The sequence below is a fragment of the Pleurodeles waltl genome, chromosome 11 (genome assembly GCF_031143425.1).
Source record: "Pleurodeles waltl isolate 20211129_DDA chromosome 11, aPleWal1.hap1.20221129, whole genome shotgun sequence".
Lineage (NCBI taxonomy): Eukaryota > Metazoa > Chordata > Amphibia > Caudata > Salamandridae > Pleurodeles > Pleurodeles waltl.
Genome location: NC_090450.1, coordinates 821,671,302 through 821,688,339, shown reverse-complemented (window position 1 = coordinate 821,688,339; position 17,038 = coordinate 821,671,302). Strand labels below are relative to the sequence as shown.

The 17,038-nt window shown below is 41.4% G+C and overlaps 1 protein-coding gene across 2 annotated transcripts in view; it reads left to right on the top strand.

Moving 5' to 3' along the window:
- P2RX2 (purinergic receptor P2X 2) overlaps nucleotides 1-17,038 on the top strand; it is a 126,322-nt gene that overhangs the window by 24,174 nt on the left and 85,110 nt on the right. For both annotated transcript variants that reach the window (XM_069214651.1, XM_069214650.1), the window contains exons 2-3: nucleotides 15,156-15,306; nucleotides 16,775-16,846. In XM_069214651.1, the coding sequence (XP_069070752.1) occupies nucleotides 15,156-15,306; nucleotides 16,775-16,846 (223 nt within the window). The remainder of the gene's footprint in view (nucleotides 1-15,155; nucleotides 15,307-16,774; nucleotides 16,847-17,038) is intronic.

Sequence of the window (17,038 nt, the reverse complement as noted above, 5' to 3'; positions counted from 1 at the left end):
ATCAACCCTGAGCTCCTCAACCTGAAGTATTTCCATTACCAAATTTAGTAAGAGAACCAGCTGGTTTGACAGACGTGGGGAGTGCCATTTATCTGGAGAAGTGGTTCATGGAGTCATAGGCTGTCAACAAATGGAAGAGGCGTTCAATATCACACATTTGTGGTAACCGGTGGGCCCATTTTAAAAATACTACAGAAGTACCCATAGTGATATCACTGAGCCTTTGATCACCCACCTCCTTACCCTGAATGATCACATGACCTTTCATCTACAATGACGAGCAAAAAAGACTTTAAAAAGCAATATTTATTTGACAAAAAACATTGATAACAGGTACAGGTACCCACCTACTAGGTTCATTCTTGGTTTCAAAATGGATATATAAATATTTTACTAACTATAATTAATTAGAAACAATCACTGTTTACCGTTATCACAACAGTTTATAGATCCCAAATAGATCCAATATGCACAAAGAGTACATTGGAAGGCATAAAAAAAAAGAAAGCTTTAAATAACGTTTTCATGTCAAGATTACACAATAAGGGAGAAAATCACATTTCACAAATGTCTTACATGCAGTTTTGCATACTGTCGGGTAAGTGGGCATAAAGTAAAACACGGCTCTTGTTCACAAACTCTTTTAGGTCACAACATCACGGTTCTTGATTGTTAAGAATTACTAGTTGCGTCATAGTATTGTTTCAGTCAAGGTATTTTTAAGTCCTCACATTACATTGGCATTAAATTAATAAAAAAGTATAGTCAAAGAATTAAAAACAAAAGGTTCAGAAGCCTACAGATAATCAAAACATGCACCACACGTCTTCCACTGATGTTCAAGCACCATTTCTGAATTTTACAAAATACTTGAAAAGGTTGTATCTTTCACAGAATAGAAGTGGAAGTACTGGGGTCAAGTACTGGCAAAGTCCAAAGGTCTGGGTATAGTGTTCTAACCGATGCAGTATTAACACATTGGTCAGAGACACACAGAGGGTGCCAGTAGAAGCAGACAGAGAGGGTTACATTGTTAAATAATGCCTCAAGCAGATCACTGGAAGCACTTGAGCAGAGGATGCTTTTTAAACCAAACCAGACAATAGCTTTAGGTGAGTAACCCGTACTCCAATGGGTTGAGCCAAGACATATATGACAAAGTCCCTAGCCAATGGGTGAAAGAGGCTGGTCAAAGAACACTAATTATTGAAAGGGAAGGGCCCAAAGCTTAATTCATACATGTTGTTATCAAAAGGTCTGTTTGACAGCTCACCTGTCAAAATTCAGACCTACAAAACACACAAAAGCCCGTCATCTATGTCTGTTGCATCAGAATGAAATTCTTTCTATTCAGATCCATCTATGTGTTGTCTGTGTCTTTAATGAAAAGTCTTGTATTATCTGGATGTATGGCACTTGTTAACTTGAAAGGAGTAGCAAGGAGTGTTGTTAGATTGAACTTTTGAACCCCCACATGGGATAGTGCTACCAAGGTTTGTTGTCATCGATGATGTCATAATTAATGGCATTTACACTTTACTTAGCATGTTAAAGTAAGTTTACACGTCCAGAGCGCCCATACAAAAGGGATGCTTCTGAAATATTGCATGGTTACAGCACCATTGTTAAAGTTTAACCAGGTAATGTTTAGGTTGTTATAGATGCACAAAAACTCTCTTTAGTTACTCTTCAAAAATAATTCATTGAATGACCTTCTTTTTATGATGCTATTTAACAGCACAAAGGGCCAGAGTCTGGCGGATGGGTTGCTCCATCACAAATATTTCCGGTATCCCACCCATCTTATTACAAGTGCATTATATCCTAAGGCAGTTGATATAACACAGGTGGGGTATCTGCCAGGCTAGTGATGGAGTAACTCATTCACCAAACTTTAAATCAGGTCCATAATGCCAAAGCACGTTTGTTTTCTTCTTGTATAGATTTCTACATGAGTCCACAGAGGCGGCGTGCTAATGATAATAATGATCTAACCCATGTGCATGTGATGTTACTTTATAGTACTTTGGTGTTTTAAAATTGAGTCATGCTTCTCTTACCCTTAAGATACATGCACACTGTCATGGCAATAACTTCTTATGAAATACTAGACTATTTCAATGGACTCTCATAAGTATGCATCATACTTTCCGTACGTTATGCAATCTATATGAAACAATGACTAAGAAGTAATGCATGCAAGACGTGCCAGCAGGAATTAAAATGACGAGGGCAGTATCTGTCACAGTGCCTATATGCAGAGTATGTTTTTTGTAATTTGCATGATGTGTGTTCCACTAGTGTCATATGTCGTGTTAGGTCAGGTTACTTCATGTTTTTCTGCAGAATACAACAGGTGTCGTCTTATCGAACACTGAGACAGTTCCCATATTAGGAATCTGTTATGTTCATTATGAGATTTTTGTCAGAACCTTTTATCTCGGTTTAGAAAGTGTACATTTTTTAGACGCGCAGAAGTATTGGTATCATGCTTGCATGCCATATTGTTTGATATGTTTTTCAATTGCGGATGCTGCCATAGCATCACAGGCACTCACTGTATAAGTTGGCATGTTTTTATTGTTTATAGTTATAGGAGCACATTATCACTATGTGGATTGAGATGGTGCATTAATTGCCATATTAGTATATTATAGTTGATCTTTAGTGTCTGCAACTACGGTTTTCTTATATAAAAATAAAATAGGATCAGTGGTCAGATACCATATCGTGGAGGGACCTTGCACTTAGACCATCCAAGTCAGAGATCACTGCAGTTTGCAGTGCCAATCTGCTTCAGGCGGCGACACCGCAAGCAATTCAGAGCAGTGGCCCTCAGCCCAGCACTCTTTTTCTTTCCTGGTCAAAGCTGTGATATACAATAGCTAAATTGCCATTCTCTTAATGAAAACAGATATGCTGTGAAATCCACCTTAAGGAACCCTAACATGCTTTGCTATTTACTGCTTAGGCTAACATTTGGCTTAGTGCCTAGAAGTAGCTTTGGGGCGTTAGTATGTTGAGAACTTGCTAACCATGTTAGAAATGTTCTTGCTATTTTTGCTGACCATGACATACATTACTGCATCCCTTTTTGCGTTCTGTGTGAATGTGATTACCATTTATATTTCATGCACTAGTCTAGGTTTTTACAGAGTCCCTCTCCTGTATCTTAGAACTATTGTGAGTGTGTTATTCATTGACGAAGGAGGATTTGGTGTTCTGCTGTGGCCTTGAACTATTCTTGTGGGACTGATAGTTACTAAAAACACTACCCTCACAGTATTGCTAAGTGGTTTGTGGTGTAATCAATTGGGTTTCTAATTCATATTGGTGCATTGACTGTGCCCTTGCGCCAGGGTGGTTAGAAATCCAACCCCTGCAGGCAGATCACATTAGTCTGTTATACTGCAATTAAGATCAGTATTCTTGAGTGAATATAAACATTTTTCAGAAGGCTGATATTCTGAAGTGAGAAAGTTGGTTCTAAAATATGACTCCATTGTTGATTATGTGTACCCCTAATCCTAGTTCTTAAATTTAGTCACAATGAGGACAAGCCTCTCCACAAAACATAAAAAGTTCTTGCATGACATATTTGATAAGCCTGTTGTGGAAGCCAGGCCCAATGGTAATGAGGGCCAAACCCAGCCTCCACCGTTTGTTTTTTTAAGTGGAATCATTCCTGTGGACAGATTTTTTGCCATAAGCAACTCACAAGATCCATATTCACTTTACTGGCATTGACTGGTTTTCCATTTGAGGGAGCCATGCAAATGGGATGCTGTATTCAGATACTTTAAGCATATGTGTTCTATATACAGTTGGTTTGACCAGATTAAGAATTGGTGGTTTATTTTCCTCCTTGATGGTTAAGCAGCAAGGTGTTATTGGCAATTGGTTACAAATATTAAATGTATTTTCAGATTTTCATTAGTGGTCATGTGTACAAATTCAAAATTAGAGGAATTAACAAAGCTCTGGGGTGGTCCACAGTGGATGCTGCCTTCTTCAAATAAAACTGTCTAAGCCTTTCATGTTGGTGGCTGTATATAGGAATGATATAATTCCATGTAGAGCTTTTCTTATCATCCAGGTCATCCTTTGAGGTGATTGATTAGAAACAAACACAAAAGATGATTAGAGGCATGTATTCAATTTGTCTCACTATTTGTTCTCACTTGGGATAGCATTGCAACCTATTGTTCGTTTGCCCCCCATGCCACCCGAGATTAGACACTGACATATGCAAGTCAGCCTTGCTCTTGCTCCAATAGGAACAGTCAAGCCCGAACGTCAAAGCCATATGCTCTCCGAACCAGTGCACAAGCAACCCAAATTCAGTTTCTGCCTAGTTGGTACTTATGGGAAGACTTAGACCTAGTAGGAATGTTGCACTTGGATAATCAATTTAATGGAAGAAAACAAGGGATAAGCACATTGCTAAAAGTGAAAATAATTTACTTGGTTATCAAAGAGATGTGGGTGTTGTGATAAATTCCAATAAAAACAAACAGGCATGTTGATATCCTAGTAATTTCCAAGAATGGATATGGGGTAGCTATTTCCCAAGATATTCCAGAGTGAGTTTAAAATGTTAAAAATTTTGACCACAAAATATTTCTGAAGAAACCTGTAGTTTCAATTGTGCTAAAGGTGAGGCCAGTCCTAATTTGAAGGAGCGGCCATTGAGGAAAAGGTTGCACGGGTTGATAAGAGCAGGTCTGATCATAGATTCAAAAGCTTTGGAGTGATTAAGTCACAGAATTTGGTGACGAAAGGGGAGAACACTCCAGATGTGTGCGGATCTGCAGGACTCAAACCAAAAAAACATTATGGATAATTATCCACTTTCTAATATATCAGAAATGTTGGAGGTATTGGGGAATGCAAATGTGTTTCATGTTATGACCTTATCATATCATCTTTAGGTAAATTTGTCAGAAGGATATAAAATTTCACATCTTTGTCACACAATTGGGGGCATTTTTTGAAAATGCCATTTGAATTGGCATTTGCGGTGGTGTTGTACAAATGGATGATGGACGTTTTAGCAGGAATGGAGAATAATATGATTTTTTAGGATGCCATATTGCTGTACAGAAAGGACATTATTATATGTTAGCAAAGGTTCTGAAGAGATTGGAGAAGAATGGACTCACAGTGAAAGGCAAAAATGTGTCAATTTAGCATGAGCAGTGTACAGCACATTAGACCTACTATGACAGGAGATGGCATTAAACCTAAGAAGAAACTAGTGGTGAAGAGAGTACTTTGCCAGAGTGCAAGGATGATAGATCTCTTTTAGGGATACAGAATGGTACTCCAAATTTGTAAGGAATGTTGCAAGTATAATTTGTTCTAAGTTGATGGAGGAAAGGGTAGCTTAAATTTGTATGGTCGTGCTATTGCCAAAAGGCTTTTGGAAAGGTGAAGCAAGAATTTGGACCACAAGGATGGTAAAGCCAAATTGATGTAAGTAGGAAAGCCTTTGTCAAAATAGATGCACTTTTGAGGGGCCTGAGTTAAACACGTTTATTAAACATTCAGCCACCAGCCTTTGCATACAGAGGATACAAGTGTATGAAAAACAAGCAACAGGATTAACTGTAGAAAAATATAAGAAGTACTCTGGGATAAAATAAAGTTATAAAATCTTAATTGAGGGAGTAACACATTCAATACTGGATAAGACTTCAGATGTTTGTTCATCAAAACAACAGTTCCAAGTTCAACTATTGATTGACCATGACCTCAAATAAATTATTATACTACCTAGGATATCATATGTCACATTTGTAACATCATAGAATTTGATTATACAAACTGATGGATTCTTCTCAAGAAACATTTATGGTTACAGTGCCCACACCCGATTACAATAAAGTCTGTAGTGAAGTCACACTAAATGATGTACACAAACAAACTTGAAATTCTTGGACCACAAAAGACGGTGTCCAATCCTCCTTTTTAGGTAGCTAAACATTTGTTTCAAAGAGCAATTGGTGCCTCACTCTTTGCTAGTTTAGGCACATTGATGATGACCAGGATCCTAGAGTCATTTACCAGGGTCCAAGCAAGCTTATCTTTTAATCATTGCCTAGATGCTTTTAGTTCAAGAAAGGGCAATTTAAAGAGGCTGGAAGGTTTTCTAGCCTCTTGATTTTCAGCAAGGAACCGGATAGGTAATCAGCATGCAAGCTAAGAGTAACCAGATAATGCGCTGGATCTCATGAAATCTCAAGCCATCTTAGTACCTCTCTAAGTTTAAAGAAAATTTTTATTTTTGGCATTCTTGTGATTTTAAAATTCAGAAAATTTCAGCAGGCAAACCTGTCAAAACATACCAGGGTAAAAAGGCCCAGTGAGTACCAGGACTTGCAGATTTTGGTGCAAACAGTAACATCTGCATTTTCTGCTACATTTTTATGCCTAAACTAGTGATAGGTGTTATTTATTTCACTCTTTAAATCCCGAAACTCATGGTAATGGTTTTCAACAAATGTAAGAATTAACACCTGCCCTCTGGGGCACTTCTGATCAAAACCTGAATGGCTAAGCTTCACAGTATAAGAAGATATTTTACTGCTTACCATGTCTTATAAAAACAGCACATTCAGTGGTAAACACATTGCTCTACTTTTCAGACCTTTATAGGTCCAGGTCTAACTGCACTCCTATACAAAGGGTAATTTGCCTTGCACTGAAAGCTTGTGCCAGAATCTGTCTTTGAGTTTGTCTATTTCGCTACCAAGCCAAATAAACTGTATCCCCCCTCCTCAGACTCTGGCACCACACAATGCTACCCTTAATACTTTTCCATGGTAAAATCCTAAAAGAGGTTGTAACAAAACAGATCCATAAATATGAGCGAGTTTTGGAAACAGATATGCATCACCTAGCACCCCAAAGCACTGACTCCTCGTATGTGGTCATCTTTATACATTTCCTGTTAAAAAGAAACCCAAACAAAATCTCCTTCTAGTCTGTTCCCATTTAATAACCAATTGGATTTGGGAGATTTTTACCAAATTAATTATCCACAGTTTTTCGATATTATTTATACAAATAGTAAGCCAGACAATCAATTTCCCAACAATAATCATTTGCACTCCTATGGGTATTTGGGAAATAAGACAATAACATGAACTGCAGAAATGTATGACATTTCTCCTGTAGCCTCTGTCTGTTTACTCCACCCAAGGCAGAGGAGAGAGCTACAAAACAGACATATTGGGGTCAGGCATTTTTGAGTACCTAAAGTAGTACTCCTGTAGTACTCCTTTACATACTCACCTGCTTTTGTGAATTTACCCCAAAATATCTGGAATGTGAAAAGTGAGAATACCCATGCAATACTCACATACAACAAATACAAATGTAAAGACTGTACAGTCTTTGCACTTTTATTAGTAGGATATTTGACTATTCAGGAGTGATTCTCAAAGGTATGTAAGAGTTCATAAAAGAGTACTTACCATAGTCATAACTGTAGATGTGTTTTGGCTTCATATACCACACGAAGATCTGAGATCACACCAATTGGTTATTTGACTCATATTACTAAAATTAGCCCAATATTCTAAATATTGTAAGACACATTTTGTAAAGATTTTCAAGGGTCATTTAGATTATCTAATAGAGCAAACGGTCAATAAAAGGAAGAATCATTAAACTGCCCTTTTGTGTGCAAAATAATAATTCCCCTCCGAGGACACCTGAATCACGCCATGTGTTATGTACCCAATAAAGTGCATGGATAACATACGGTGACTTAAATTGGGTGCCGTTTTTGAATAAAGCCTATACTAATGGACATCACCGTGTGCCTAGCACCAGTGTAGGAGCTTAGGTTAAGACAATGAAGAACATCTTGAACCTCTGTATATCTTAGGCCTAAAAACGGTGCTAAACTGTGTTACCTGGTGGCCTGTTGGTGTGGTGTTTGCTTATGTACTAAGACCATTCTCTTGACACCTATACCTAGGTGTTGCAATCTCTTCCTGTGGGGAGTATTATCCTCTGGTCTCCTCGACATTAAAAGAAGAAACAATTATTTTTATTCTATAAGGCAAACTGTTACCTCTTCCAAGAATGTTTACAAGGTAGTCATTTATTGGTATGCAATAAGGCTTTATAACTGCCTTAATGTCGTTTGGACTTTTCATAGTCCCTAAGTTGGGTGGAGCCGTGCTTGTGGCTGAGATATCGCTCGTCCAGCTGTAACTGGCCAGTGGATTTTCTGGATGTAGGCATGCCGGATTAATTTTACCGGCCCTAAAATTATAGGAGATGCAGCCCGGCTTCAGCCTCCACATGACCCCTTCCATGGCAAGAAGGAGTCAGGAACACTTCCCTGTGCCAGTTCATAGCCACTGCTGTGCCCTGATGCCCTCACCATCCTCCTCTCCTACTCACATCAGGTGGTAAATGGAAGCATATTTTTCTCTTGAATGGAATTTGGCAGTGGCGGCCGGCAGCTTTAGGAGGGAGGGAGGCGGGAGGGCGGGAAGCACACACACACACACACACACACTCATTCTTTCACACACAGACACACGCACATCCATTAACAACACTCATAATATTCAAACATGCACGCAGGCACCAAACATTCATTTTAAAAGATCACGCACACACTCATTCTTTCTCACACACACATCCATTAACACTCATAACATTCAAACATGCACGCACGCACCAAACATTCATTTTAAAAGATCGAGCACACACACTCACACACTGAACTTCAGCCTCAGAGGTCCCAGGAGGGTTGGGACTGCTGCCTTAGGTCAGCCAATGAGGGAAGGCAGCAGTCCCAGCCTCGTCACAGAGTGGGATGGGGTCAGTGAGACTTCTGACCCCACCCCACTCTGTGACGAAGTGTCACTCATTGACACTCGCCCTGGGCGCTTCAGAGCTTAAACCTGAAGCGTCCTGGTCGAAGTCAATGGGTGACGCTTTTCTCGTCACCCAGAGGAGGGCCTCAAGGCACCTTTGCTGAGCCAAGGAGGTCACGCCCATAGGAGCTGTGACCTCCTCAGCCCAGCAAAGTTCAGCTCATGCAGCCAGGAGTCTGCCCAAATCGCGCATGTCTGCTCCTGGCTGTCTGACCTGAACATGAAGAGTGTCTGTCAGGCTGACCTTTGTTCAGCCTGACAGACACTCTTCATAAGGGGCAAAAAGTGGGGGGGGGCGTGGTCCCTCTGCCCTAAAGGATGGGCCACGCCTGGGATTTGGACCCCGCAAATCTGGATCAGCATTTTACCCCCCCTTCCATGTACAAAAAGTCATGACAGCCAGATTTATGTGCAGGAATCTAGGCGGGAAAAGTTATTTCCAGTTACACGATACTCCTGCTCATAAATCCAGCCACTGTGTAATCGGGGCGGTAAGGCTTATTTTGACCAGCCTTGACAATAATGTTCACAGCTTTGGTTTTGCCAAGAAACATTCAGCATCATATCAGCTTTTTTAACCAAAGATCTCTTTGCATTAAACTGTATATAATAAAACAAGTTTCACTTTAAGTTGGTTCCCAAATTTCTACATCATTTGAATGTGACTATTCATTTAAATATAAACTGTTGAAGACTGACATTAGTTTTAGTTTCCTCAACTATTTCAGATAGCTCCTGCCCCTCCAAAATACATCATTACACTTGATCCCTAACAATGGGTTCTCTGACTTTTTCCACTATTATAGTTACCTGCACGTCTAAGTCAGAAAGATAGTGGATTCTAGAAGAGTAATTCGAAAGTTCATCATTTATTTAAAAAAATCACTAAATACACCCAACTTAGTTACTCCATACTCCATAGAAATAGCCTTATATAACAACATAATGTAGATTTAGATTTCATGAGAATAGATTATCCGACTACATTTTAAAAAAACGCTTAAAATCACTGTTGCACAAATTTTGATACAGTCCACAGTCCTACTTTATTCTTGTAGAACTCCTTTCGGAGGGCCACGGGGCATGCAGAAGTTCCTGGGCCCAACCTAGGTGGGTGAGGCCTATTACTCTTGGTATCCCATAGCCGGCCTACAAAAGGTTCTGAGCAACTGGGTCATGCTCCCCTTCTGCACTTAACTCTCAGTGGTAATTGTGTTCGAGCAGACCAAGGCTCCCTCGGGGGAAGTGTGGATACAATTTAGTGAACACAATTTATTACTCTAAAAGCACACAGTAATGACAATAAATCAACATCCAGTCAGATACTTATTTTTATATTAAAAATAAGCATTTTATTTTTAACTCCATGCAATCAAAATAGTACTACCACATTCATAAGCATCTAAAACAATTACTTACGATCAGGGCTCTGGTGTCTCTCTGGCATGCCCCCATCCCATCCACTCTTCATAAGGTGTTTGGGGTTATTGTTGATTCCCTGGTGAGCGCAACCAGGGAATGGTCACTAGTAGACCTTACTCAAGAGTCCCCTCTGAGTTTTAAGCAGTAGTCAAATGTTTCTGTGGTGCAGCAGCCCCCATATCAGTGAGTCACCCCAGGCCCTGTAGGTCTGTATCAAGTCTTACTCACTCAAGCAGCGAGAAAACATCCAGCGTCTCAGTTGGTATTCTAACCATGGGCGTTTGTGTTGCTGCAGTTCTGCTCAGTCGAGTTGGGCTGTACATGGGAGGCGCAGCAGTACCCGGCAGGACTGGGCTCTCTGAGAGCTTGCGGGTCTGGCTCTAGAAGTGATCAGAGGTGCTCAGGCACTTCCTCCTCCAAGGTAAGTTCAGTGCTTCTCTTCTGGAGGGGAAAGCAGAGTTGATCCAGGCGCTCTTAGCATATAGGGTCATCGCAAAGGTGCGGTACGAGCTTCACGTCCCCTGCACAGCACTTTCCTAACAGCTATCTTCAAGGCAGCCCTCTCCTGAAATACGGCGGTTGCCAAACTGGTTCTGAACATGGGCAATGCGTTGGGTGGAGCAGCCGACTCCTCGCACCAGGAGTCCTCTTGATAGGGCTCCCCGCTGAACCTTGCTCCCTTTAATTCCCTTCGCCCCCTCACTGGGCACACTGGCATTGGCAAGAAGGGAGGCACTGGTGCTCCGGGCTCCAGAACAGGTGGTCTTGGTCCCTGGGTGACGTCCCCTAACCCGGAAGGGAGACTACCAGACCTTCACTCCAAGTCCTGGTCACAGGCAGAAGTCTTTCAGAGGTTTCCTTCCTCACATAGCCCCTCTGGCTGCTAAGCAGATGACCATTTTTGGGTCTCAACCTCCTCTACAGTCCATTTCCAGACACCAAATGTGACTTAGGGTTTGGGTCTTTGACGTTTTATGTTGGAATTCTGCTATTTTTGAAGCATACACTTTTCTTTCTCTCTCTTCTTTTTGAAAGACTGTCTGTCACAGCAGGAGAGTCTCCTGAAGCCAACAGTCCCACACACAGGCCATGGGAGAGACTAGAGTTCACATCTGGATGTCAGCCACAGTGATATGTGCTTCAAAAGTTAATCCCGGGCCCCCAGCCCTACTCGTCATGATTCCGCTATCAGCCCCATCTTCTTCCTGATATGTGCCTAGGCCCTTTCCTTGAGCTCTCACTGAATCAAACAGCAACCATTGAATTGTACAGGGGGGTCACTCTCTCCCTTCTCCAGTGTACCCTACCCAGCTCACAAGAATGCAGTAATACACAAATCCATCTAGGGGTATTCCTCCACTCGTCATTTCTTCACCAGGCAGGCCTGAGCTTCCCAAAATGGACCCAGGTCCCCCATGTAATGTACCACTTAAGCAGTTCTTTATTTGTAAGATAATGAGGGCTGATGCCCAAAGCGCTGCTCAGACACCGACAGCTGGTGCAATAAAATGTCCGAGCGCGAATAGCAAGGTTGCGCCGCCCTGGATCCACCTCAGGCCTCTTTAATTCACTGCCAGGCACTCACTGCCCCATTATCTCAGCCTTACAAGTGTCTGCTTTCTCCGTTGCGGATGGATTTTCTGTATTTCTTTTCCCCCGGCTTTTCATTTTGTTTGTTCTTTCCTCTGTTGGCCCTGGGAAATGTCTGATGCAGAAGAGTAAATGCCGGTCCCCAAAAATCAGTAATGATGCTCCCCACCGGCAACCACCAGCTCACAATAAGCCCTGCATTAAAGGTACACAGCACACATACTCTAAGAAAAGAGCAACCAGGCACTCCAAACAAAAGAGTCCAAAAGTCGGGTGACTTAGTGTGGAAACGTTTAATCCTCAATGATCGGTCGTTGATCGGTCGTTGATCGGTCGTTGTATAGCAGGTTACAATAACAAACTGACTCCTCAGAATGAACAAGTATAGATGAGCAACAAAACAGCCAACACGTGTTTCGTCCTCTCAGACTTTTTCAAGGCTCTAGATACAGCCATATGGTAAAACGGCAGCGCTATCAGACGCTGAAGTGGCAAGTACATACGCCGTCGTTACTCACTTCCCGGACTCTACGGTTATAAACAGACAGGGTCTATTTAGACTTTTTCGTGTGTCTGCATGTCCCATACTGGGGAGCATGCATTTTGGAATTTGAAGTCACTACGCATAAGGAACACCCGGTATTGATTTGGAAGGAACATGTTCCAGTACTTTGGATCTTTTTACTTTTGTCAGAATTATTTCATCGTGTGGATGTCTAACTGAACACCATCAGCCACTCTTCTCTAAAAAGTGTATCTAGAGCCTTGAAAAAGTCTGAGAGGACGAAACACCTGTTGGCTGTTTTGTTGCTCATCTATACCTATTCATTCTGAGGAGTCAGTTTGTTATTGTAACCTGCTATACACTTTCTCATATGTGGACTCAAACATCTTTGAACTATGATTCAACGACCGATCATTGAGGATTAAACGTTTCCACACTAAGTCACCCGACTTTTGGACTCTTTTGTTTGGAGTGCCCTGGTTGCTCTTTTCTTAGATTCTGTAACCTACAGCGCATGACATAGGTGTTTGCCGCCATCCACCTTTGTGTGTGTGCACCTCGAAACCCTTGGTGGTTGGGTTTCTTTGCACCAGATTGGCACCCGCCACAGGACTTTCTGATGACATATTACTTTGTTATTTGTTTCTTGGTTTCAGAGGTGCGTCGCTAAGCATCAACCACCTTTCTTTCAGTTTTATAGTTGTACAGCACACATACTGACCAGTACTGTTACCTCCATGTATTGTGTCACACCAGACACACACATTCACTCTTCTTGCACTGCTCAGTACTGTAGCCTATGTATATTGTACCATGGTGCGCTACTTGCAAACACACATACTTGCAGGCCACATTCACCATACATGCGCTGCACAACACTTCACTCTTCATGTAGTGAACTTTGTGAAGGACACTCACATCCAGCACATGCTTTCATCACATATGCCGTGCACAGCACTAAGTTTTCATGAAATGTATCCGTTGCAGGTATGCTCCCACTCAGCACATGCACTCCCCATCCATGCACTGCCACTTGTGCATCCAGTGCATCCAGTTCAGAGTCACTACTTTTTCACTGCTCAGCACTTCACATCCAACCAATGTAGGCTAAGGGGTGAGTTAAGCACATAGCAGCAGAACTTTAAAAGGTGAGTGAGCCTGTAGGCCTCACTCCAGTCACAAGGGTTAATAAATAGCTGTTCACTCCTACTAATCACTACATTTTGAGGGTGGGTAGTGCATTGGGTGCCCCTCTTGGTCCAACAAGGCTGCAATCCATGGTACATGCCAATGTCATGGCACACATGCATGATCTGTGTTTGCCTATGGCAACAAAAATCAACATTAAGGAAAAACACAACAATACCGTTGGGCACTAAGGGCAGGGGTATATGTTCCGTACCAGGCATATGACTTGTCCGTCCCAACAAGTCTATGAAACAATCTGCAGAAAAGTATATTTAACCATCTTTAAATTAAAAGAGATTGTCCTGATTACTTTAGCCCATTGAATTACAGATCACTCTGATTACGTGCTATGTATAGGAATGCAGAAAGTTATTCTGGCTCCTGTTCTTGTTACAGAAATACATAGCTAGGATTGATTTACCCTGCGAATAAAGGAGGTTACTCAGGTTGCATAACGCTGAATAATTTTGGGACATTATTATAATGATTACTTTGCACAGAATCTATTTGCAGAAGGAAAATGCACAAATTATAGACCATTACTTTGATTACATTGCATTAGATTACAGAAAGAAATTGTGATAGCAGCTTTCGAATATTCTAAATCTAGATGTTATCTGCTGGCACAACTGCACCTTAGAGAGGCTGACAAGACTTGAGTGAATACTTTGCTCAATGCATCCCACTGAAGCACCCAACTTCTAGCTCCTTTCCATCATTGTCAACGTGTTCTGTGCAAGACAAATGCAACTTCATCAATTTTATCAGTTTAGAGCCTGTTGAGAAGTCATTTAGGGCTAAATGTACTATGTACTGCTCAAATACTGGTCTCGATTTGCGACCCATATTTTTGTGGCCAGTAAAAAAAAATCAAAATCTACTTATGCACAAATAAGCCAGTTCAATAAATTCAGATTCTGAGTGTGTTGCAGTCCGACCTTCCTTATTGATATTCATGAGGTAGGTTGCAAATTGTGTCTCGCTACAATTGAAGGTCATCACAAGGATGGAGGCCTGCTGGTGTTAGCAGAACACCATTTGTGTGATTGCTTTCAATAAAGTAACCTTTTTTTTAATGCAGCTCATTTTCCTTAAACAGAAAAGTTTATTTTTTTTGTTTGATTGAGAATTGGCTGTGGTCCCGTGGACTACACTGCTATTTTCAAAATCACAAGGTTTACAACATCAAAGTGGATTTTAGGAATGTATTAAACTAATTTTTCTAGTCTCAAAAGCCTCTTCGACTGGTGAAATGGACTTAGACACTTATTTGTAAATAGGAAGGGATGTAAAAAGGGGTGTCCCATTCTAATTGTGATTCAGTATGGCATCTATCAATGTTCTGTTACCTACCCCCAAATTCAACAAACATCTTATGCTACACCTTTATTCAAATGTGCTCGGTTTGACCCTAGAACTGCAGTGCTAGATTTTAATTTTGTTTTTGACATGTGACCAAAAACCATGTGATAGTGGGGAAATTGACATATCCCCTGTACCTCATATTGTAAAACATTTTTAAGCTTCCCCTTCTGTTCCTTTTCCTTCAGGTATGTGTTTATTATCCAAAAAGGATACCAAGCACGGGAGACTGGGCCTGAGAGTTCTGTTATAACTAAGGTGAAGGGTCTCTCGCATTCAGAAGTAGCCGGCATTGGAGAGAAGGTGTGGGACGTGGCGGAATATGTGAAGCCTCCAGAGGTAAGATGACAAGCTCTGCATTGATTGGAGGGAAAGCATGTGAATCTCACAGGGGCCAAAAAATTGGCAATTTTGTACCTTAACCATAAGCAAAGCCCCCTGCACTGAGGCCTCAACCTGACAAGTGTTTTGATGGGATAGTTTGTGCAAAGCTCAGTCTTGTGTTGCCTGGAATTGTCAATGATGTACTTGAACGGAGAGCGGAGCTCTCTGCAGTGAGGCCGGCAGCTCCACAGAACTTTGATGGACAGTATGTAAAGCCCGCTGAGGTCAGCCATGGACACTGGAATACTTGAATAGTGATCAAAGTCTTTTGAGACGTGGATTCAAATACCTAAACATTGATTGAAACCCTGTGCGGGGAGGCCTGCAGCTCATTTTGTGCTAGATCGAAATATCTGCCAAGGAATTATTTACAACAGTAGCTGATATATCCTGCTGTGAGGCTTGTGGAGAATTGAGGAGAGCATTGGTACTGGAAACTGCGATTATGTTTGAGCTCATCATTATTTTTCGCAAGCAATGAGCAAAGTCTTCAGCTGTGAGACTTGGGGCTCATCAGTGCATTGGGTGAGCATCATGTATCACCCTCAAAGGGCTTACTCTCCCGTCTTCTTGCTGCCGCTTAATCTAAGAAAGATAGCAAGATGGAGAGGGAGTGAAGATCGACTAACAGCCAGAAATAAAGTGTTCTTCTCTTTCACTCAGTCTCCATGCATGTTTCAAACTCAGATCACTTGGTTCTTTTTCTGTTTAATTTTATGTCTGCTAGCTTGTTTCAACTTTGCTCTTCTGATTATCTGTCTATTGCACTCTGTGTTCTTTTATCAGTCTGCCTGTTTCACACTTTGTACTTGTGGTTATATGTCTGTTTATTTTTTTTTGTTCTTCAGTCTCTTTCTCGCTGCTTTACTCTTTGCTCCTCTTGATGTCTGTTTCTCCATTTGCTCTTTGGTGTTTCTGTCTGTTTCACACTGAGTTCTCATCCTTGCTGGCTGTTTCACTCAGCTCTTGCACATGTTGGCCTTTTTTATTCTTTGTTCTTCTAGTTCGCTTTCAGTTTCACTATTTGTCTTTATAGCTGGCTGCTGGTATCACTCTTTCTCTGCTCTCCAACTGTCTATTTCACACTTGTCCTAGACTTGTCCTTCATGCTTTTTCTCCTTGTACTCTCCCTTCTAACTCTTTGCTGTTGTGGCTTCAGTCAAACATGTCCTTGTTTTTTCTGTTTCGGCCCCATTGTTTCATAGACACCTCTTTCCCACGTCTAGCTTCTTTTGTGTGTATCATGCTCTTGGTTCCTCTGGATTTGTTAAGTCTTGACTTTGGTCCATACCACTGAGTATCTGTTCCATTTGTCATTTTTCTTGCTCTGCTACTTGTCCATCTGTCCCAGAGTGTATCCAGCCCCTCCTTGTCTCTGTATCACCTGCCACCTCTTCCTTCTTTGTCTCTTTATATCTTGCAGGGTGGCAGCATCTTCACCATCATCACGCGGACAGAGAGCACTGCACTGCAGACCCTGGGGCGGTGCCCAGAGGTAGGAGGAACAGGGATGGAAACCCTGGGCGGGACAAGATTATGCCTGAGGAAAGGGTGGCTGGGAGGTAAGGGTGGGGGGCTAAGTGATACCTCAATCTTGCTCACAGGCTTTAAGGATAGAATTCCTTATGTTTTTGTTTGCTGACATTTTAAAGATAACATGCCTATCCTACACTCATTCATTCTTTCA